Source organism: Halichoerus grypus, chromosome 7, assembly GCF_964656455.1.
Source record: "Halichoerus grypus chromosome 7, mHalGry1.hap1.1, whole genome shotgun sequence".
NCBI lineage: Eukaryota > Metazoa > Chordata > Mammalia > Carnivora > Phocidae > Halichoerus > Halichoerus grypus.
Window position 1 is genome coordinate 28,268,778 of NC_135718.1, and position 24,814 is coordinate 28,293,591.

At 42.8% G+C, this 24,814-nt stretch overlaps 1 protein-coding gene across 2 annotated transcripts in view; it reads left to right on the plus strand.

Moving 5' to 3' along the window:
* Nucleotides 1-19,269, plus strand: part of CPN1 (carboxypeptidase N subunit 1) — a 34,397-nt gene extending 15,128 nt beyond the window's left edge. Inside the window, exons 4-10 of one of the 2 annotated variants that reach the window (XM_078077247.1) lie at nucleotides 1,974-2,129; nucleotides 4,059-4,241; nucleotides 5,711-5,822; nucleotides 8,606-8,745; nucleotides 9,974-10,073; nucleotides 12,347-12,465; nucleotides 18,443-19,263. In XM_078077247.1, the coding sequence (XP_077933373.1) occupies nucleotides 1,974-2,129; nucleotides 4,059-4,241; nucleotides 5,711-5,822; nucleotides 8,606-8,745; nucleotides 9,974-10,073; nucleotides 12,347-12,465; nucleotides 18,443-18,538 (906 nt within the window). In that variant the 3' untranslated portion in view covers nucleotides 18,539-19,263. Of the gene's footprint in view, nucleotides 1-1,973; nucleotides 2,130-4,058; nucleotides 4,242-5,710; nucleotides 5,823-8,605; nucleotides 8,746-9,973; nucleotides 10,074-12,346; nucleotides 12,466-18,442 lie in introns of both variants that reach the window. The other variant, XM_036065104.2, reaches the window with a different exon arrangement.
* The last annotated feature ends 5,545 nt before the right edge of the window (nucleotides 19,270-24,814 follow it).

Genomic DNA, 24,814 nt, shown 5'->3' on the forward strand with positions numbered 1-24,814 from the left:
AACAGAATTAATGTAGGGAACTTAAGGTAACTTAAAGAAATAAGTTCTCAATGAGATATAAGAATAAAATATGAGCAGAATGCCATGAAAAATAGAGAAATCTAAGAACAATAAGGATTTTTTTTTAAAAATATGAAAGTGGTATTACATCTGTGAGTTTTTAGCTGCCCAACGTCCATCCATTCACCCCACTTCCAGGAATGGCCACCAATTTGGGCTCTACTCTCAGTCCACAGGGGTCCAGTGGACACTGTTCCCCTTCTCCAATGCCATACAAAACATTAAATGGAATTTCAGTTTTGTAAGGGCCTTTGAACATATCTCTATTTTACTACTTGATGTATCTTAATCATTTACATATATATCTATCTCCCTGTATATATTATGAGTTTCTAGAAGGCTGGCGTAATGTTTCATTATCTCTTTTCCTAATGTCTTTCAGGGGGCTTTGAGTAGAGATGCACTTAAGTGAATATTGATGGGCTAAAAGGATGAATGAATGAGTGAATACATGACCAAATAAATGATACAATTTGAAGTGTGAGCAGAGAAATTAAGCGATCCAGGAAGTTGATACTGCTAAGAAGAAAAATAAACAAGGATCCTAAGTTTAAAAAATAAAGGGGTTGGGGGTGATTTCCATGGTGCGGTTGCTTTGGAAACAGTTTAGCAGTTTCTGAAAAAGTTAAATATAGACTTAAATTATAACCCAGCCGTTCTACTAGTAGGTATCTACCCAAGAGAAGTGAAAACATACATCCATACAAAGACTTGTACGGGAATGCTCATAGCCACATTTTCACAATAGCCAAAAAGTGGAAATAATCCAAATGTCCATGTGCGGTGTTAAATAGTATCTCCCCCTCCCAAATTCATGTCTACCTGAACCTCTGGCTCTGACCTTATTAGGAAATAGAGTCTTTACATATGCAGTCAAGTTAAGGTGAAATCATACTGGATTGGGGTGACTAACTCATATATGACTGGTGTCCTTATAAGAAGAAAAAAATCTGTACAGAGACAGACACACAGGGGGGAGGCCTGTGAAGATGGGAGTAGAAATTGGAGCGATGCATCTACAGCCAAGGAATGCCAAGGATGGCCGGCCACCAGCCACCAGAGGCTGGAAGAGACAAAGAAGGAGCTCCTCTAGAGCTTTTGGAGCATATGACCCTGCTGACATATTGATTTCAGACTTCCAGCCTCCAGAACTGTGAGAGAATACATTTCTGTTGTGATAAGCCACCTAGTTTATGTAATTTGTTACAGCTTACAGCAGCCCTAGGATCTAGGGCTGTATAATAATCTATTAATTGGTGAATAGATGAAGTATAGTAAATCCATAGAATGGAATATTAATCAGCCATAAAAAGGAATGAAGTACTGTTACATGCTACAACATGGAGAAACCTCAAAAATATTATGCCCAGTGATAAAAGCCAAACACGTAATGTGTGATCCCTCTTACTGACATGGCCAAAAAAGGCAAATCTATGGAGAGAGAAAGTGATGTCCCAGCGCTGGACTAAAAATGAGGAATGACTGGATGGGCATAAGGTTTCCTTTCAGGGTGTTAGAAATCTTCGTAAGTTAGATTGTGCTGATGCTCACACGACTCGGTCAGCAGGGACTAATAATTCATTGAGTTGTACACTTAAAATGGTGTGTAAATCATACCTTCTATGGTATGTAAATTATATCTCAATAAAGCTATATTTTAAAAAAAACAGGGGTTCCCATTATCCTGAAACACCCTACTCTTGTTAGAGCTTCTCCTGGGATCTCTACCATCAGCATGTGGTCTACAGGGAAACTTAAACCATGCCACTGGGACTTTGGATGGATTAAAGAAGAAAATGCTACGTCATTTGATAGATTAAGCTAATGCCCCAAAATACTATGCCACATAGTATTCTCCAACTATAGGATTCAGCCTGAAACCTTCCTTTTTCATTTCTTCATTTTCCCACTAGGGTGCAGACAGCTCTGGGTATCTGGTTGGCAGGAACAATGCAAATGGAGTGGACTTGAACCGCAACTTCCCCGATCTCAACACCTACATCTACTACAATGAGAAACATGGAGGCCCTAACCACCACTTGCCCCTTCCAGACAACTGGAAAAGTCAGGTAGGAGATGAAATTTGCATGCAGAAGCAGGTAAATCAGCATCTGGAATTTCTAGCAATCTTCACATCAATTAAACAAACAAGAATTAAGTGTCAACTCGGTGTTAATCTGTCCAGAGCAGTAGGAACGGTATCTTCCGCTCTTTGTATCCATTCTCTGCCCCCAGCAACCCCAGCAGAGGGCCCCTCACGGAGCACATGCTGTTTGATGTTAGTGGCCATGGTGGTAAAGGGAAAGCGCTATCCTACAGCTGCACGGTACTTTACAGTTGTGCAAAATTATTCCTTAGCGTTTCAGTTGATTGTTGTAACACTGTGGGGTGAATGCATGGAGCAGTCATCTATCCTTGTTTTACAACTCACACAGCTAATAATTGATGGACTCAGGATTAAACCCCAGGTCTTCTGACTCCTAAGCCAACATTCTTTCTACTGCACTATACTGTCAACAGAGGACTCTAGCATTCTATAGAGAAATCTCTCTTACGTGTGATGCACTGTGCGCTCACCAACAATTAGCTATAGAAGGAGATTCAGGGAGCTCTGAGCTCTCCAACCCTGCTACCCCTCTTCAAACCAATCTCTCTCTCTCCCTTTTTTTTTTTTTTTTAAGATTTTATTTATTTGACAGAGACACAGTGAGAGAGGGAACACAAGTAGGGGGAGTGGGAGAGGGAGAAGCAGGCTTCCTGCAGAGCAGAGAGCCCGATGCGGGGCTCGATCCCAGGACCCTGGGATCATGACCTGAGCCGAAGGCAGACGCTTAACGACTGAGCCACCCAGGCGCCCCTCTCCCTTTTTTTAATAGACTTTATTTTTTTTTCATCCAACAAGAAGCCACAACTTTATGAATAATAAAAACAGTACAAATTTCAAACCAAGCTACAGTTATTCTTTTGAAACACCAAAAAACCAGGTCCTCCATTTTCCAATGGTTACATTGTTTATTATGTAATAGCATTACTGCTGTTCTTCAGGCTTGGACTGCCTCTGCTCCTGACACATTTGCTCATGACGTGACCAATTCTATGTCCTTAACCTCTACACCTGTTTGTTTTGTTTTTTGTTTTTTTAAGATTTTATTTATTTGACACAGAGAGACACAGCGAGAGAGGGAACACAAGCAGGAGGAGTGGGAGAGGGAGAAGCAGGCTTCCCGCAGAGCAGGGAGCCCGATGTGGGGCTCGATCCCAGGACCCTGGGATCATGACTTGAGCCGAAGGCAGACGCTTAACGACTGAGCCACCCAGGCGCCCCCTCTACACCTGTTTGATCAACCTCTTCCTCTTCACTCTCCTCGTGTACAATTGGAGTCCGTGTGTTTTCTTGAATGTTTGAGATGGCTTCACCTTGAACTTTGAATTTCTCAGCAGCTGCTAGTTGCACCTGCTGATAAGTCCTCGGTAATAGACTTTATTTTTTATAGAGCAGTTTTAGATTCACAGCAAAATTGAGGGGGAAGTACAGAGTTCCCAGCTTCCCATGATCAACCTCCCCCACCAGAGTGGTAATTTGTTACAACTGAAGAACTACACTGACTCATCATCATCACCCAAGTCCCTAGTTTACATTAGTGCTCACTCTTCATGTTGTACATTCTATGGGTTTTGACCAGTGGATCATGGCATCTGTCCACTGCTATAGTCTCATACACAATGGTTTCACTGCCTTAAATGCTCTCCTTTTAGCTATTTTGTATATTGGGATTCCACATGCAATTTCATTTTGAAAAAGAGTCCATCTACTTAATTTTTTAAACCCTCAGGCAAAAGACCAAAATTTCCCCATCTATACTTCTCATATCCAGGAGGCTGCTCTCTGTTGTATTCAGACATGCCGTCTTCTCGGGCCACTAGCTGACAGACTCATTTGCATGGCCATTTGGCACCTCCGGCTACAGCTTCACCGCCAGGCCCTCATCTCTCCACAGGTGGAACCCGAGACCCAGGCTGTGATCCAGTGGATCCGCTCCTTCAACTTCGTTCTTTCAGCCAATCTCCATGGAGGGGCAGTGGTGGCCAATTACCCGTATGACAAATCCCTTGAGCATCGGGTCCGAGGGTTCCGCCGCGCTGCCAGGACCCCCACGCCCGACGACAAGCTTTTCCAGAAGGTATGCAGCATGGCAACTCATCTGGCCAGAGGCACTTGGGGCTCAGGAAAGTATCTGGGGGGGCTAATGTGCAAGGTTATGGTGATATGGCTACATTAATGAAAAAATAGATCATGTGCATGAAAATATATTTACATAATAGTTCAAAACAGCAGGAGAATAAAAAAATGGATTAATTATTTTATAGTGAATGTATTATTAGTAAGTATGATTAATATAATTAACATTAATTATTAATTCATTGATGAATGAATTCCATAGAGAATTACACCAGTTATTGCTTTGCAAAGCAAATATATTATTATATTTTTTCTTCCAGTAATCTCATTTTTCCCCACTGTTATGAAGTAGTAATGAAAGAGAATTATAGAGATTCCACATATATTCCTCTCCCTCCAACACACCTCTCACCCCCAATACATACAGCAGTCCCCCCTTTATCCTTGGGGGATACATTCCAAGACCCCAGTGGATGTCTGAAACTGCAAATAGTACTGAACCCTATATATAATTTTTTCCTATACATACCAATGATAAAATTTAATTTATTAATTAGGCATGATAAGAGATTAGCAATAATAACTAATAATAAAATAACAATATACTATAATAAAAGTTACGTGAATGTGGCCTTTCTCTCAAAATATCTTCTGTAGGTGCACCTGGGTGGCTCAGTCAGTTAAGCAGCCAACTTTTGGTTTCGGCTCAGGTCATGATCTCAGGGTCCTGGGATCAAGCACCATGTTGGGTTCTGTGCTCAGCAGCTAGTCTGAAGATTCTCTCCCTCCCTCTCCCTCTGCCCCTCCCCTTGTTTGTGGGAGTGCTCACTCTCTCGCTCTCTCTCAAATAAATAAACAAATCTTTAAAAAAAAATCTTACTGTACTGCACTCACCCTTCTTGTGATGATGCAAGATGATAAAATGCCTACATGGTGAGATGAAGTGAGCTGAATGACGTAGGCATTGTGACCTAGCGTTAGGCTACTACTGACCTTCTGACATATTGTCAGAAGGAGGATCATCGGCTTCCAGACCGCAGTTGTCTACGAGTAACCGAAACCACAGAAAGCAAAACCACGGGGGCGGGAGGACTACTGTAATTCTCTTCATGGCCAAGCCTTATCTTACTTGCTCCTTGTTTTCTTTCATAAAACTCAGCTAGAAAATGGTACACCTAGAAAGGAGTTTATATATCATCTAGTGTCACCGCTCACTTTGCACTTGAAGAAGCTTATCCCCAAGATAGTGGAAAAATCAGAATACAGCTCTTCTAACTCTAGTCCCCCACATGCAGGCACACACACGCACACACACCATCTTCCTATGCCTGCTGGTATTTTCTTTCACTAAAGCAAGTAATCAGTTGTTTATACATAGTGGGGTTTTGTGGTGTCACCCTACTTCTGAGTATGAGCATTGCTGTATGAGTTGGGAATACTCAGGTCATTTTCCACCTGCTATACCTACAGCTGGCCAAGGTCTACTCGTATGCACATGGATGGATGCACCAAGGTTGGAACTGTGGGGATTACTTCCCAGATGGCATCACTAATGGGGCTTCCTGGTATTCTCTCAGCAAGGGTAAGAAGAGTCCTGGGTACAACAGTGCTGCAAGCTGAAGTGGAATAGGGCTCATCTCTCTTTCTAAATTATCATTTTTTCTCAGGGAAACAACAGGAATACCATAGAATTTTACATTCAAGTGGAGATCTGAGAAATGGAGAAGTCTTAAGTTGGCATTCAGTGTCATTTTGTGATTCTTTAAAACAAAGGTAGAGACACCTTGCGGTCCTTTAAAACTGGTGGTTTACACAATAGATCAGGGCATAGGAGGAATATAATGAAGTCAAGTGGTTGAGAGTGTGGGTGTAAGAGTACATTGGACTGAAACCCGGCTTGCCCAGTTACCAGTTATGTGGCTTCAGGGTAATTACTTAACCTCTCTGTGCTTTGATTTCTCACCTGTACTTTAACAATACTTGCCAGGCGCCTGGGTGGCTCAATCAGTTAAGCATCTGACTCTTGATTTTGGTTCAGGTCATGATCTCAGGGTCGTGAGATTGAGCCCCATGTTGGGCTGCATGCTGGGTGTGCAGCCTGTTTAAGATTTTCTCTTTCCCTCTCCCTCTGCCCCTCCCCGCCATGCTGTCTCTCAAAAAAAGAAAGAAAGAAAGAAAGAAAGAAAGAAAGAAAGAAAGAAAGAAAGAAAGAAAGAACAATACTTGCATTGTAATTTTGATGTGAATACTAAGTAAAATAATGTGCATAAAGCATTTGGAAATGCCTGGGTTGCTTATAAATGTTAGGGTCTTCTTTTTTTTCTTTAAGATTTATTTATTTGTTAGAGAGAGAGAGAAAGAGAGAGAGCACAAGGAAGGGGGAGAGGGAGAGATGGAGAGGGAGAGAGTGAATCTCAAGCAGACTCCTCACTGAGCACAGAGCCCAACCTGGGGCTTGATCTCACAACCCTGAGATCATGACCTGAGCCAAAATCAAGAGTCAGATGCTTTACTGAGCCACCCAGGTGTCCTAAATGTTAGGGTCTTTTTTTTTTTTTTTTTAAGATTTGTTTATTTATTCATTTGACAGAGAGTGCAAAAGCTAGAACACAAGCAGGGGAGAAGGTCCAAGGGAGAAGGAGAAGCAGACTCCCCACTGAGCAGGGAGCCTGATGCAGGGCTTGATCCCAGGACCCTGGGCTTCATGACCTGAGCCGAAGGCAGAAGCTTAACCAACTGAGCCACCCAGGCATCCCTATTACGTGTCTTTTCTGAGTAGCATGGAACTATGCCTTACATAGCAACAGATGACCACAGGAGCTGGCCTGGACACCCACAGTTCCTCTGCTATGTGCTCTCTGTACCCTGCCTGCCCATCTCAAGTGTTTGCCATGGACATTGGCTATTGGATGGCATAGTAGAAACCTCCAGCAAGAGGCTTCTCTCTCTATTCCTTGGGCCTTCCCCAACACCAAGGGTTGAGATAGAACCTCTGTTTATGAACCTTGGGTAGATAGGGAACATAAAGATAGGGAAGAGGCTGAAGCAGGAAGCCAGATTCTTTTAGGCATCATGTTTTAGCAGCTATCCATACTTTCAAATCTGACCTGGACAGAGCCCAGGTAACAGAAAACTCACTGATAAGAGCTGAGCTGATAGCTGGTTCTGTGGAAAGTAGAGAGGAGGAAGGTTAGGGAGTCACCAAGTACCGGGAGGTGATAGACTTCTTGTGGCTAAAAACTTGCTTGAACACAAGGTGAGAAGATTTTGTTGAACTTTATTATTATTATTATTTTTTAGTTTGCATTAGGAAACCAATAGGTCATCCTCCCCCCAATTTAAAATATGAAATGTACTTTTTCAAATTGTACTTGTTTCTCCCTCCCCCTTCCCATCATCTGGGAAAGCATGATCCATGCTTCCAGTGAAAATCATTGCCCTAAAATAAGCTGATACAATTCCAAGGTTATTCAGCTCATTACAATGATTGGTTCCACAGTGTGATCTCTGGACCAGCATCATTAGCATCACCTAGGAACTTGTTAGACTGCAAATTGGGAGGGGGGCTCACCCCATACCTACTGAAACCCTAGTTAAGTCCCCGCAACCTGTATTTGGCTGGAAGGCACAGCTTTCTCGATTATTCTGATGCAGAGAGTGATCCAGTGAAAGAGGCACAGTTCTCCAACTTTCCCCATTCTCTCTATAACAGCCACTTATGCTCATCAGCTTAGAGGAGGTGAAGTTGACTAGATGAATAGTTTTTAACCCAAATACCCTTGTGATATAAACACCACTCTAATAAATCAGGAGCATATTAAAAAATCATTGATTCAATTGGAGAATACAGAAGATAAAAGCAGAGGAGCATTCCACTGAAGAAAAGTATAGCTGCCTTCTGCTTTTTCAGGGGCCTGTTTTTCTGGATTAACCATTCTCAGGTTAGTGCTGTGTTCTCAGATAGGAGGAGGGATGTGAAAGCAAGATATTCATCTTATCTCTAACCTCCAAGGTCTGAAGAGTATCATCACCCAAAGGGAAGATCTGTCCCCTTGGAGGCAGTACAGGTGCAGAGTCTAATATCAAGGCACCGCTAACCAGCAGACTTTGGAAATGCCAAGGGTCAAGAAGTGAAATTAAGGGATGAAATGGGGAGGAGAGGATGGGGGTGACAAAATGGGCATTTATGAAGAGAGAAAACTGGGAAGTTGGGGAAAGGTTTTATGGAGGAGATAAATAAGTGGAGACTGAGAGGTAGAATAGAAGGTCATGGGGGGCACAGAGAAATCATGGTTTTGGAGAGTTGAGCGGGAGCATTGGTGGGATCCTGGTTGTACAGATCTGCCGCTGCCCTCTTCCCCTTAGGAATGCAAGACTTTAACTATCTCCATTCCAACTGTTTTGAGATCACGCTGGAACTGAGTTGTGACAAGTTTCCTCGCCAAGAGGAATTACAGCGTGAGTGGCTGGGTAATCGGGAAGCCCTCATCCAATTCTTGGAACAGGTAAAATCCCATTCTTGAACTTTCCTGGTTACAGAAAGAGAAGTGTTTTCCAATGGTAGCAAGGGTTTTTGTGGGGCTCAGTTCTGACTCTTACTTTGACTCCATACCATACATCTGGGCTTCTTCTACCCATCAGATTTAGTCATTCAACATCATTGAGCACAGTTATCTGTCAGAAATGGTACCGTATGCTGGGGGTTATGGGCAAACAAATATCCCTGCCCATGTAAAGCTTGTATTCCAGGGAGGAGAGACAGACACTAAACAAAATAATAAAGTGAATTTTATAACATGTTAAATGCAAAATCTGATGTAGAAGACCTTACAGAGAAAATGACATTTAAACAGACTTAAAGGACGTGAGGGAGAGAATCATACAGCTTTCTAGGGGAACAGGGACTCCTTGATGGGGACACGACAAGAAATGCAAGGCCTGCAACAAGCAGTCATTAGGGAAATGCAAATCAAATACACACTCATTAGGATGGCTTCTATAAAAAAATTACCGTAGAAGACAGACAGTAGCAAGCATTGGCAAGGATGTGGAGAATTAGAACCCTTGTGTATTATTGCTGGGAATGTGAAATGTTGCAGCCATTATGAAAAACAGTATGTGGTTCCTCAAGAATTAAACATAGAATAGCCTACTTGATCCAGCAATCCCACTCCTGGGTATAGATCCAAAAGAACTGAAAGCAGGATCTCAAAGAGATACTTGTACACCAATGCTAATAGCAGCATTATTCACAGTAGCTGAAAGGTAACCATGACCCAAGTTGCAACCCAAGTGTCCACTGATGGATGAGTGGATAAATGAAATGTGGTTTGGACATACAATGGAATAGTCTTCAGCCTTAAAAAAAAAAAAGGGAATTCCGAGATATGCTGCAACATGGATGAACTCTGAGGACAGTATGCAAAGAAAAATAACTCAGTCATAAAAGACAAATGTTGTATAATTTTATTTATATGAGTAGTCAAATCCATAGAGACAGAGAGTAGACTAATGTCATGATTTACCTTAGATTTTCACAGGATCGCTTTGAGCATGCTGTTGAGAAGAGATTGTCGAGGAACAGGAGGACGGAGAGACCAGCTAATTAAGGGGCTATTACCATAATCTTTGCAAAGATCACATGTAAAAACATATGAGAAAGGGCTTTGAGGACTCCCAAACACTGAACACATGTCTTATGGTCATAACTGTGCACTGTAAACTCTCCCGCAGGTACACCAGGGCATCAAGGGAATGGTGCGTGATGAGAATTATAATAACCTTGCGGAGGCTATCATTTCTGTTAGTGGGATTAACCATGATGTCACTTCAGGTAGGTGGCCATGCTTAGCGGGGTGAGAAGGAAGCCTTCATGTCCTCACCTTTTTTCAGCATGATCAGGAGGCCAGTTTGTAAGCCAGCGAGACTAGCAGAGGTGTCAAAGACATTGGGGGTGGGGACAGGAGGAAGGAAGGATGATAGACATAGGGACAGTGAACTAGGAGGCCAGGACTAGGAAGATGTAACTTCTCTCTTAGCATTCAGGAGTCACTGCCTCATACAACTTAGTTAGGGGTGTTTTCTGGGTTTGAGGTAGTGGTAGCTCACATACTGGTGTGAAATGGGGTTGAAAAGAAAAGGACTATAGAACTGACGTTTAGTCTTGTCCGTGACCCAGGCATTTCACTACACCTCCATCCAGGGAAAAGTTAGCAAGATGCATTCTATAGGCTTGTTGCAGGGCAAGAGTGATGGCAGAGGCAGATCTTGGAACCAACCTGGAACCTCCTAGAATGGTACAGAATATCTCATATGGCACAGATGTTGCAAACTGCCCCAGCCAAATTTGATCATGCACAACTCTTAGGTTTTTCTTTCTTTCTTTTTTTTCTTGATGTTTGTTTTGGTTTTAATGTAGAGCAGTAGCTACCAGCGGTCAGAGGTGGGTGAAATTTGCCTACCTCCCACAGCCTCTATACAAACAAGGCTCAGCCACATTTTACAACACCAATGCCTAATACCACGCAGGCATCTTACAGTTCAGACTTACAGTCTGGTTAGACTGGATGAGATCTCGGAGATAACTAGTATTACTGGAGGTGGATCCCAACACATCTTACATGAAAGGCTCATTCAAGGCAAAAGCAGCAACATTCTAAAGGCAGAATTCTACAGCCTCATAGTCAAGCATCAGGCCTCCGTGCCGGTCGCTGGACCCAAGACCATTTAGGCATCAAACCTCGGGCATCCCTCAGAACTTCAGGGCTTACTAGATTTTCATACTGTATTCATGCACAGACAGGGAATGTCTCTGAAACATTCTAGCCAATCAATATATATTGAATACCACTAATTCCACCAATAAGAACCCACTTTCAACACTCATTATGCTAAATTAACAAATTACTCATTTCACCACCGAAAAAGCTCATTGCTAACATTCATTATGTTACTTAGAAAAGCATCTAGTGCTGATTACAGAGAAAGATAGCTGAAGCCCTTATAATAGCTGTATCTGGAATTGGGCCTTTCTGATATAATGCTACCTAACCATTCCTGGGTGTAAGTCCCCAATTAAGAAAATGACGGCCCCTGGGGTATAACTTACACTATCCAACATATGCATAATAACTTACTGCTTTTGCTAAAGTATTTTAAAAGGAATTACATTTAATAGGGGGCAGAGAAGAGACTTCTTTAGTATTTATAGTCTGTCCCATTCTTAATTGCATTTATTATTTCAATTATTCATTGCTTAAAAGAAATTTCAAAGGCATGGTCACAACTGATTCTAAAGAGATACAAAGTCATTAGCCAAAATGCTGTATCCCTGCCATAGAAAAATGGGCTTTCTTTTGAATTTTATTTTCCCCTTTAGAAGGTGATGGAAGAAATATTAAAAATAGAATTCTCAAAATCAGAGCTTTAGTGGTCATTTAGTCTAGCCCTCCCACTTAAGAGAAGATTACACACATAGAGTACCACTGACAGCTGGTCTTCTAACCCGGGGCCATCATGTCCATTATGTCCATCAGTGCAGGTTGTGCACTGCACAACTGTGTGGCTTTACCAGGGACACTCATTCATTCTCTGCTTCAGTGCTCACAATTACATGAAGCAGTCCATTTCTTTTTTGATAACTCTGTCACAGTAGTTCTGCTTCTGTCTAGCAAAATTTTCCTCCTACAATTTAAACTCATAGTTCTCATTCTTATTTTTTTAGGTAGATGTCATTTCTTCACAGTGGCTTTTCAAACATTGAAACAGAAGTCTCATGTAGTTTCTTTACCATACAAAACATTCATATATCTTTCAACCTTTCTCCAAGTGACCCTTTCCTGGACATGAGTTTGTTTTAAAATACATGGTATAGAATTAAATGCAATACTCTCAGTATAGAAACTTCTACTCCCCATGAGTGGGGAAACCCATGCTCCTTAATAAATAAAATAACCTAAGATAGTTTTAGATCTTAACCAATTTCATCATGCTATTTTAAAAAATAAAGCTTGTGGTCAGCTAAAATCCTCAGATCATTTTTCAGATCAAGGCCCCAAATGGCAAATTTCTAATCAGCAGACTGAGTTATGTTCTTGTAACTTTTAGGTGACCATGGCGATTACTTCCGGCTGCTGCTTCCAGGTACCTACATTGTCACTGCCACAGCACCTGGGTTCGACCCAGAGACAGTGACTGTGACCGTGGGCCCTGGGGAACCCAAACTGGTGAGTTAGGCTGACATTCACAGAACACTGTAAAGATCACTTACAACCTATTGCATGGTTCTAGTCTCTGCTGAGTTTCCTTCTTTCACTTAAAAAAAAAAAATCATTGCTCTCATATGCTTAATTTTCTCCTGTCATTCTATTATATCCTTCCCATTTCCTTTTGCCTTTTTCTCTTTCTTCTGTTTAACACAGCACAATGATGAAGAGCACTATCTTCTAAATCTGGCTCATTTGTCCACAGACCTTGAACAAATTACCTAATCAGTCTTCCTTAGTTTCTTCCTCTGTAAATTGCTGATAAAAGCACCTCCTTTATAAGAGGTTGGAATGAGAAAGTGCATATAAAGCATTTAGTACAGTGACCTATATATCGAAAGTGCTCAACAAATGCTAGTTTGTAAGTCCCAGAGACCTTGCCCAGATACACAGACGCCCTTGGGTGGCATGCTTCTGCGCCATCAGGGGGGACTACCACCAGATGGCGCTCTGCCCCCTCCTGGTGCCCTGTGTGCCAGACAGTCTTGCTGGCCACTCACCTCAGCAAAAGAGCCCGCCGCTCTCCAGGATTCACCTCTCCACAGCTGTCTCTTACAGGTAGAACCAGAAGCAAGGAACTTTTTTGACTTACCAGCTGGACCTTTTCAGCTTTGGTCATCTTAGATTAGGATCTCGGAGCTAAAAAAGCTCAGAAGTCACGGACACTAAACTTCAGATTTCTCAAAATAGGGAAAAGGTAATAAGACAGTCCTATTTAACGAGCACCTATAGACCTTGTGTCCCACAAGTCCACTCTTCCCTAGGGCCTCCTCACTCTGTCCAGTTCCTTCTCTATACAACCCTAGAGCTTAGCCGACCCGCTCGCCCCTTTCCCTGTTAACTCTGTGCAGTCAAGGAGCTTGTTTTTTTCAAATACAGTTACAGATACCATTTACTGAATGGTTACTATGTATGAGACACGATAGGAGAGCTTTCCAGAACGATCTCATTTAACCTTAACAACAACTCTGTCAGGGACATCTAAGTATTCCCATTGATGGCCAAGGAAGCTCAGAGAAGGTAAGAATCCTGTGCAGCGTCACACAGCCAGTAAGTGGAGCCGCCATTGCAACCTCTCTTGGGCCTTCAGGGCTGCTTCTTAGCCAGCATGTTACAGGGCCTCATGCTAAGCTTACAACCTGTGTTCATAACCCCTTATTTTAACACAGGGATCCGAATAAAGAGTTCTTTACATCCTCTGAAAAGTCCTCTGAAATTTCTAGATAGTTCCCCCTTTACCCTCTTCTCCCTCTATTCCTAGATCCTGCACATTATAAACCACATCTACTGGCAGGTGCAGGAAGCAAAGACTAACTCTGCCATCGCAGCCTGTTATCTGGTCCCAGTTTCCCAACTAACTTTCTCTCCCCCCACCCCTTTTTCTTTTTTTCTTTTTTTTTTTTTTAATTTTTTTATTGTTATGTTAATCCCCATACATTACATCATTAGTTTTAGATATAGTGTTCCATGATTCATTGTTTGTGCATAACACCCAGTGCTCCATGCAGAACGTGCCCTCCTCAATACCCATCACCAGGCTAACCCATCCTCCCAACCCCCTCCCCTCTAGAACCCTCAGTTTGTTTTTCAGAGTCCATTGTCTCTCATGGTTCTTCTCCCCCTCCGATTTCCCCCCCTTCATTCTTCCCCTCCTGCTACATTCTTCTTCTTCTTTTTTTCTTTCTTAACATATATTGCATTATTTGTTTCAGAGGTACAGATCTGAGATTCAACAGTCTTGCACAATTCACAGCGCTTACCAGAACACATACCCTCCCCAGTGTCCATCACCCAGTCACCCCATCCCTCCCACCCCACCCCCCACTCCAGCAACCCTCAGTTTGTTTCCTGAGATTAAGAATTCCTCATATCAGTGAGGTCATATGATACATGTCTTTCTCTGTTTGACTTATTTTGCTCAGCATAATACCCTCCAGTTCCATCCACGTCGTTGCAAATGGCAAGATCTTATTCCTTTTGATGGCTGCATAATATTCCATTGTATATATATACCACATCTTCTTTATCCATTCATCTGTTGATGGACATCTTGGCTCTTTCCACAGTTTGGCTATTGTGGACATTGCTGCTATAAACATCGGGGTGCACGTAGCCTTTCGGGTCCCTACTTTTGTATCTTTGGGGTAAATACCCAGTAGTGCAATTGCTGGATCATATGGTAGCTCTATTTTCAACTTTTTGAGGAACCTCCATACTGTTTTCCAGAGTGGCTGCACCAGCTTGCATTCCCACCAACAGTGTAGGAGGGTTCCCCTTTCTCCGCATCCCCGCCAACATCTGTCATTTCCTGACTTGTTAATTTTAGCCATTCTGACTGGTGTGAGGTGGTATCTCATTGAGGTTTTGATTTGGATTTCCCTGATGCCGAGCGATATTGAACACTTTTTCATGTGTCTGTTGGCCATTTGGATGTCTTCTTTGGAAAAATGTCTGTTCATGTCTTCTGCCCATTTCTTGATTGGATTCTTTGTTCTTTTGGTGTTGAGTTTGATGAGTTCTTTATAGATTTTGGATACTAGCCCTTTATCTGATATGTCATTTGCAAATATCTTCTCCCATTCTGTCAGTTGTCTTTTGGTTTTGTTGACTGTTTCCTTTGCTTTGCAAAAGCTTTTTATCTTGATGAAGTCCCAATAGTTCATTTTTGCCCTTGCTTCCCTTGCCTTTGGCGATGTTTTTAGGAAGAAGTTGCTGCGGCTGAGGTCGAAGAGGTTGCTGCCTGTGTTCTCCTTTAGAATTTTGATGGACTCCTGTCTCACATTGAGGTCTTTCAACCATTTGGAGTCTATTTTTGTGTGTGGTGTAAGGAAATGGTCCAGTTTCATTCTTCTGCATGTGGCTGTCCAATTTTCCCAACACCATTTGTTGAAGAGACTGTCTTTTTTCCATTGGACATTCTTTCCTGCTTTGTCAAAGATTAGTTGACCATAGAGTTGAGGGTCCATTTCTGGGCTCTCTATTCTGTTCCATTGATCTATGTGTCTGTTTTTGTGCCAGTACCATACTGTCTTGATGATGACAGCTTTGTAGTAGAGCTGGAAGTCTGGAATTGTGATGCCGCCAGCTTTGCTTTTCTTTTTCAACATTCCTCTGGCTATGCGGGGTCTTTTCTGGTTCCATACAAATTTTAGGATTATTTGTTCCATTTCTTTGAAGAAAGTGGATGGTATTTTGATGGGGATTGCATTGAATGTGTAGATTGCTCTAGGTAGGATTGACATCTTCACAATATTTGTTCTTCCAATCCATGAGCATGGAACGTTTTTCCATTTCTTTGTGTCTTCCTCAATTTCTTTCATGAGTATTTTATAGTTTTCTGAGTACAGATCCTTTGCCTCTTTGGTTAGATTTATTCCTAGGTATCTTATGGTTTTGGGTGCAATTGTAAATGGGATCGACTCCTTAATTTCTCTTTCTTCTGACTTGTTGTTGGTGTATAGGAATGCCACTGACTTCTGTGCATTGATTTTATATCCTGCCACTTGACTGAATTCCTGTATGAGTTCTAGCAGTTTTGGGGCCCCCACCCCTTTTTCTTAATTTAAAATCAATTTAGTTAAAATATAGTGTATTATTAGTTTCAGGGGTAGGTAGAATTTAGTAATTCATCCGTTGCATAAACACCCAGTGTTCATTACATCCTGTGCCCTCCTTAATGCCCATCACCCAATTACCCCATCCCTCCAGCCCACTCCCCTCCAGCAACCTTCAATTTGTTTCCTATAGTTAAGAGTCTTATGGTTTGTCTCCCTCTCTGATTTCGTCTTATTTTTCCTTCCCTTCTCCTATGTTCATCTGTTTTGTTTTTTAAATTCCACATATGAGTGAAATAATATGATATTTGTCTTTCTCTGATTGACTTATTATGCTTAGCATAATACCCTCTAGTTCTATCCACGTCATTGCAAATGGCAAGAGTTCATTCTTTCTGATGGCTGCATAATATTCCATTGTATATATATGCCACATCTTCTTTATCCATTCATCTGTCGATGGACATCTGGGCTCTTTCCATAGTTTGGCTATTGTGGACATTGCTGCTATAAATATTGGGGTGCACGTGCCCCTTTGGATCACTATGTTAGTATCCTTTGGATAAATACCTAGGAGTGCAATTGCTGGGTCGTAGGGTAGCTCTATTTTCAACTTTTTGAGGAGCTTCCATACTGTTTTCCAGAGCGGCTGCACCAGCTTGCATTCCCACCAACAGTGTAGGAGGGTCCCCCCTTTCTCCGCATCCCCGCCACGATCTGTCATTTCCTGACTTGTTAATTTCAGGCATTCTGACTGGTGTGAGGTATATCTCATTGTGGTTTTGATCTGTATTTCTCTGATGCTGAGTGATGTAGGGCATTTTTTCATGTGTCTGTTGGCCATTTGGATGTCTTCTTTGCAGAAATGTCTGTTCATGTCTTCTGCCCATTTCTTGACTGGATTATTTGTTCTTTGGGTGTTGAGTTTGATAAATTCTTTATAGATTTTAGATACTTATCAGCCCTTTGTCTGATAAGACATTTGCGAATATCTTCTCCCATCCCTTTTTCTCAGTCTACCCTAAAATCCAATGACTGATCGGCAGCTGCGTGCATGAGCCCTGCCTTAAAAGTGCTCTTCATTGTCAGATTTGAGCAACGGCATATCTGCTGAAGTTATGTACTCTACTGCAAAAGATTTCACTTCCTTTGTCCTATAGGCTTTAAATAAATTAACATAACCTATCATTATGTCAAATATAACAGAAAGAAAAAAATTATCTTTTGGATATAATTCCCAGAGAGAAAACCAGCTAAGAATCCATTAGAACCTATCTCTCTTTTCATTTTAAAGCAGAGATCCGTCTGGCTGGGGGAAGAAAAAAAGGGAAAAAAATTATTTACTAGAGGGTTTTCATGTTACAGTTAAGACTCTTTTAAATATTGCCCAGAGTCGTCCAGTGTCCTCTTTGCTTTTCTCCACATCTGGCCAGACATCAGGCTCCTTTCCTTCTCCTCTGTCCTTCCCTCATTTTGTTGCCTTTTCTCTCTCTCTCTCTCTCTCTCTCTCCTAGATCTCTGAATTACTATATATACGAAATGGTAATGATACAATACAGTTAGCTCTGGTTTCCTCTACTTTGGGGAACTAGCAGAAAAGCTGGCTGTGGATTTTTGTGGAAGAGGCAGAAAATAACCCCATGGAGAGCTGTCTTTTCTGTTGTTCAGCTCTCAGCTGGCTTCAGCAGCTCCAACTGTTCCAAGGGCCTGGAAGCCAAGGATCCCTCAGGGGAGTGTGTTTAGAACACTGTGCCACTCCCTCTTGCTAGGATGGTTGCACAGCCAGCAGATCCTACGCTTGTCAGTCAGAAGCATCTTTACGTCTGCATGCCATGGCCAGAGGGCAAGTTTCAATGTATTGCTGGAAAGGATGCATTCCTTGCATGTGGAAATTTGGAATTTAAGAATCCATGTAATAATCTGTATCATCTCTACTATCTATAATTTCAAGCAATTATGGCAGCAAGTTTCGATCTGAAGGTCTGAGGTATTCATTGGCATGCCTGAGCACAGCACCTGTGATTCACACATTGGCATAAAGGGGATTATTAGGGCACCATCAATCATAGCTCCTGTCCTAAGCGACACTATTAGTGAAATTGTTTGAGATATAGATGTAATTTTCTTCTAATACTTATAAAATAAATGTATATTTAGTTCATCCAGGTATATCCTATGTATCACCAGCGATTATGTACCACTTCTTGGGACTATTAGGCAAGCGTGACACCACCAGGGCTACTGTAATAATGTTCCTTAGTACCCTGCCCTCGGGACCTGGAACTGTGGTGAAACCAGGTCCAAAGAGGTCTTCCCCAATTTCAATTCCAGGAAATAGAAAACTGACTCCTCTACTCTCCTAGCTGCTGCTTTTTTTCTTCCAGGTTAACTTCCTTCTCAAGAGAAGCGTCCCTCAAGCAACCCCAACGAGGCGAGTTCCCAACTCAGGACCTGGAGACAGAGTATCAAAGCCAGTGTAGCCCCGGGTCAGCTAGGAAGGAGGAGGTGGAGATGACGCAGCCCCAGAGCGCTCCTGCCTGAGATCCACAGTGCTGGGCCCGCTTGTTAGAAAGGCTTGCTCCCGCTTTCCCATCAGATGAAGCTATCTTTCTATTTTATTATCCGGGACATATATAAACATAAACACATTCAGAACAACTCAGAATGGTCTCTGTTCCCGGAGTTAGATCCTTGATGTGGCAGTGCATCCATCCAGCAGTATTCAGTAAGATTTTCCGATTCTGGGGCTATGGTTTGGATCCAGAAGGCTCCACGTCGGTCCACGCTGCGTCTGGAGACCAGTTCCGGCTGGTTGGCCACTCTACCTCCAGAATCTAGCCCCGAGCCTGCAGCGCAGCAGGCACGCAAGGGAGATTTCTGAATGAATGGCTCAAAGGCTGAGATGATTCATCATTGATGTTGTTCCCATAGCGAGGCCAGGTGACCAAGTCTTCTGAAATCGCGGAGGACTATTTCAACAACAGCCAATAGTTTCTTAATAAGACAAGGATTTCACACACGAATACCTAGATACTGCTCCTCGTTTTCGTACATGGGCATTTTACACAACATGCATCTTTCAAAACATTTTCTGGGTGAAGTGTAATGTAGATGCCGCTATGGAATGACTGTCCTGTCCCTGTGCCAGACGGCCCGGCACTGCCTACCTTGCTGAGTTCCCCAGGACCCGTCTGTACTACACGTGTTACTGAGGAAGGATATGTTAGTAAAGATTTTGAGGAGATGTGGAGTCACGAGCACACAAGTTCACAAACTCCCATCGGGTATGTTGGGGTTCCGGAGTCCCCTGTCCTCGGGGCTTGGTGAGGGTTCTTTCCCAGACACCCGTTTCGGAGCCCAGCCTCAGGGAGACAGGGCAGGCTCGTTTCCTCCACTTGTTCCACATCCCCCCACTCTGTCAACCTCCCCCACCCCGGCCTCTAACTAACTAACTAACTAACTAACTAACTAACTAACTAACTAACTAACGTTGAGTAATTTTGCTCCTTTCAAGAAGTATTCCCACACCCATCAGAAAACAAAAGGTGCTTAACTGTGACAACCCACCCTCTTCAGGAGGCCAGTCAAGACTACAATTAACACGATTTATTTTGCTGTGACTTTATCAATCTCTCTATCTGTGGTCAAAAGGAAAACAGAAGAGAACATATCTTTTCCCATTTAAAAAGGGAATTTTCTCCTCAGGTGATTAATGCTTTCTCTGCATTTTTCCTTTCTTCCCAATTTAAATCCCATATTCCTTGGTTCTCCTTTTGTTTTTAGAAAGCAGCAGCTTCTTGAGAGGGCTCAGTGGAATTTTATGCCTGAGGTTGCCATATGCTACTCGGGTTTCCCAGATTGTCTGAATATCACTTGTTTTGTTTTCAGGTTCCCCGGTACATAGTCACTTAGCAGAGCTGATATTCGAAAAGTATAGTCATGGTTTTTCCCTGACACAGCCACATACTTTCATTCATCCTTTCATCATTCATTCACTCACTCATTCATTCATTCATTCATTCAGGGGACATGTATGAGTCCTTGCTCAATGCAGAGAATACAAAAAATATAAGATACAGCTTGTGACCTTCGGCAGCTACAATCTAGTTGGGAAGACAATACATTACACTGCATTGTGATGATTGCTGATTCAGTAAACTCTGGGGTGGGGAGCCTGTGGGAAGATCCCTACTATGGTCTTGGGACAATCAGGCAGGAAAGGCATCCCGGAGCTAGTGAAGTCTACGGTGAGATGTAATAAGGTCAGGTAAAGAGGCATTGACCAGGTGGAAAGAAATGGGAAGCAAGTGAGGGGGCAGGGTGAGGGACTGAGTGAGGAGCTGAAAGCCGAAAGCCCAGGCCAGCGGGGTGGGGAGGGACAGATCATGAAGGACTTTGAACCATATCACAGTTTGGACTTTATCCTAGGAGGAACAAGGAGGCATTGAAGGGTTCCGCTCAGGGAGTGGCAGGATTAGATTTAGAATTTATCACCCTGGCTGCAGCCTTAAGAGCTGGCTGCAGCAAGAGCAAGACTGAGTCAGTGAGGAGCCTGCTGAAAGCCAGCTGAGAGGGCAGTCTGAACCTGGGCGGGGCAACATGGTAGGGAAACAAATCCGTCATTTTAGATGAATCAAAAGGAAGATTATCCGGGGTGGGCCTGACCTAATCAGATGAGCCCTTTACAAACAGTTTCTCTGGCTGCCCTCAGAGGAAGAAAGCCAACAGCTAGGTTGTAAACTGCCTATGGGGAGAAGCTGCGAATGTTCCCACCCAACAGCTAGCAGGAAAATGGAGATCATAGTCCTACACCGCAAGGAAATGAATTGTGCCAATAATCTGAATGAGTTTGGGCTAACACCTGAGTGCAGCCTTGTGAGACCAGAGCAGAGGATCCAGCCAAACCATGCCCAGACTCCTGCAACATAATACGTTTGTGCTGTTTTAAGTCTCTAATTTGTTATGCAGAAATAGAAATAGGCAGTTATGCAGTAGTAGATTTGTTATGCAGTAACAGAAAAAGAATATATAAACTATTTCAATTTTTTCTGTAAATTGGGTTGGATATAAATAGATAGAACACAAATAACCAATTGCAGTCCTCGTACTGAGAGGTAGGGCTGCCACACTCCCACCTTGAGTGAATGTATGTAAAACACAGCACAGGAAGAAAACAAAAACATACAACTCTTTTTAAAGAAGAGGGCTGCTGTAGTCAACTTGACCCAGGAGGTGACCGTGACAACATTTTCTCTCCCTAAAGGCACAAGTCTCTGACAGCAGGGACTTTAGCCTTTGGATGGCTATAGTGTCTTGCCTCAAATAGTTCCCATTATTTGTACCAAATTGCTTGTCACTGGACTGGGAGCATGCACCATTGGCACAAAGACTAAAACAAGAGAAAATGTAAAGGGTCTCCAGAGACTTTACAGACAGACTCATTCTTCAAATGAGGACTCTTCTCCCTTTCCCAAAGGATCAAAAATCAATACACAATGTGCAACATCCCGAGCTCTTCCATCCACTTCAGGATACTTTGAAGGAAAAGCAAGAGCAGGAGCCCTTGTTAATAGCCAAACAGTTTGAAATCTTATTCTAAAACAATTATATCCCAATACGGTAGTGTCGAGTTTTTATCTGTTAAAGATCCAGGATATGAATTCATAGCAGTTAATGTATTGATTTGGTCACCTGACAAACGTTGGGTCCCATTTATGAATCAGACCCTGTGTTAAGAGTAGGGGAAGCAGTGGGTGAACCAGAGAGACGTGGTTCCTCCTTTTTCGGAGTTAGAGGGATGTAGAGGAAGAGACAAACAAAACAAGTTAATAAGCACATAAAAAGAATTCGTGTCTGAGAAGGTGCCGAGAGAGGGAATGCGGGGGTGGGGGGGTGCCTATCTGAGATAGGATGGTTACGGACGACTTCTCTTAAGAGGTGATGTGTAAAGGATAAGAAAAAGGAAGGCTTACAGAGAATAGGAATAAGAGTTTCAGGCAGAAGGAAGAGCAAGCTCAAGGACCCTGTGGCAGGAAAGAGCCTGGCTCGTCCTAGCTGCATCTCTTTCTAAGGATGTGTGCATGTGTGTGTGTGTGTGTGTGTGTGTGTGTGTGTGTGTTTAGCTTCCCAATCCATGATCTAACTTGCTAGAAGCCTAACCCAGCATAGGTCCAAGACACGGGATAGCATCCAAACCACACTGAGTCTAGTCATAAGTGAACCAATAAGATTCACTTTTTCCGTGGCCACAGGGAACACCCCACCCCAAACCAGCCATCTCATGAACAAGGATCAAGAAAGTGGGACAGCATGGCTTGGGACAAATCTGCCGTCAGACATCAAAGCTCATGTGTCCAGAGCCTCGTCTTCACATGTGTGGTATTGTGATTTGTCTAAGACACACATTCTCAGGACACACCCGGCACGACACTGTCATGCCCACCTCCGTTCTGGAATATTACTTCATTTCTACTTTATTTTTTTTATTTTTTATTTTTTTAAAGATTTTATTCATTTATTTGACAGAGAGAGAGAGATAGCGAGAGCAGGAACACAGCAGGGGGAGCAAGGGAGAGGGAGAAGCGGGCTCCCCGCTCAGCAGGGAGCCCGGTGCGGGGCTCGATCCCAGGACCCCGGGATCATGACCTGAGCTGAAGGCAGACGCTTAACGACTGAGCCACCCAGGCGCCCCTTCATTTCTACTTTAATACTAAGCTCATTCTGGCCATTAAACCATGAGTAAACATTCCCCCTGGGCAAATGCCTAAGCAAACATCAATTCTCTCTCTCCTCCCAAAAGTTAAATTCCACTATTTATAAAGGCTTTTTCTTTTTCTTTCACTTTTTCTTATTCCTCCGCTCTCTGAATGTGTTGCCCCACTTCCTTCCCCTCATGGATCTTTCCTTCTGCTACCTTCATTCTCTTCACCTTCCACCATTCCCTGAACCCCTTCACCCTCACCGTATCAAGGCCTTGGAACACGAGGGATGTAGCATCACTCAGAAGAGGGGGACCTGGAGCCATTACAGAACAGGTGACAAGTGCCAAGGAGAAGCCCTCGGGTGGGGCTTTTTTTCTGCTGACACGCTGCTTCCCATTGCACAGTCCCAGGGAAGAGGCAAATAAAATCATCACTTGGATCCATGTCTACCCCCCAGGAGGAGGGACGAAAGACCTCTTCGACTTGCTTTGAGAGAGTCCCATGTGAGGCCTTTGGAATGAAGAGTCCTTCCTGGGCATTAGATCAAAGGAGTCAAGTGAGTTTCCTTAATGCTTTCTGGACTCAGATGAAGTATAAATAAACTAAGAAATAAAAGGACCACACTTTTTATTGTATATCCAAATATTGTATTTTACACGCTGTAGTTTATAGCAGACTTTTATTTCATAGGCTGATAAAAAAAAAACATTTTTAAATGGAGGGTGCTATGGACTGAAGGTTTGTGTCCTCCCCAGAATTCAAATTCTGAATTTGAAGCTGTAATGTGATGGCACTTGGAGGTGGAGCCTGTAGGAGGTAATTAGGTCATGAGAGTGGAGCCCTCACCGTGGGATTCATGTCCTTATGAGAAGAGGAAGAGAGCTACCTTTTCTCTCTCTCTGCCATGTGAGCCTACAACAAGAAGGAGGCCATTTACCAGCCAGGAAGCAAGTTCTCACCGGAATCGGCCAGGCTGACATGCTGATGGCAGACTTCCCAACCTCCAGAACTGTGAGAAATAAGCATTTGTTGTTTAAGCCTATGGTAATTTGTTATAGCAGCTGGAGCAGACCAAGATGAAGGAGAGATAAAGGGCCCACTACCATTCTCATTTTCTATTAAGGACAATTAGAAAAATACAATTGCTATCTGTTATGGCCATCAATTCGTAAATGTTTTAATGCCAAAAATTAGGAAAGGTATGTCAGGATAAAGGGTCTTATAAATCAAATTATTTTTCTCACTTTGCTAGGGAACAGTAAACGTGTTATCTCGGGCTGCCATTTGTGAACCAGTAGTTTATTTATTTATTTTTAAAGATTTTATGTATTTATTTGTCAGAAAGAGAGAGAGCGCAGAAGCAGGGGAAGCGGCAGGGAGAGGGAAAAGCAGGCTCCCCGTTGAGCAAGGAGCCCGATATGGGATTTGATTCCAGAACCCTGGGATCGTGACCTGAGCCAAAGGCAGATGCTAAGCAACTGAGCCACCCAGGCATCCCTGAACCAGTAGTTTAAAGGTGGGACATTAGTGGCTCAAATAACTAAAAATTTATGAGGGGAGTTTTCAGGCATGTCTGGATCCAGGTGCCCCAATTATGTGGTCTGGACTCTTTCTCCATTTCTTGATTTCATTATCTTCAGCGGTGACTTCATTCTCACATGGGCTCTCGCCATGAGGGTACCAGATGTCCATCAGCAGCTTCAAGCTTATATTTTACCAGCCTAACAACAAACAATTGATTCATGGGCCTGACTCTCAATAGCACAAATTGGGTTATGTGCCTGTCTCTAAAACTTATCATAGTGACTCCGATTGGTCAGTCTGGGGTCATATGCCCAACTCCTGGAAGGCAGAGGGGGCTAAGGGTGACTTATAGTACAGTTGACCCTTGAACAACATGGGGACTTGGGGTGCCAACCCCCCGCCCTGTGCAATTGAAAATCGTGTATAACTTTGGACTTCCCAAAAGCTTGACTACTAATAGCCTACTGTTGACCAATAAAAGTTATATTATGACATAATAGTCATAGTCACTTAACACATATTTTGTATGTT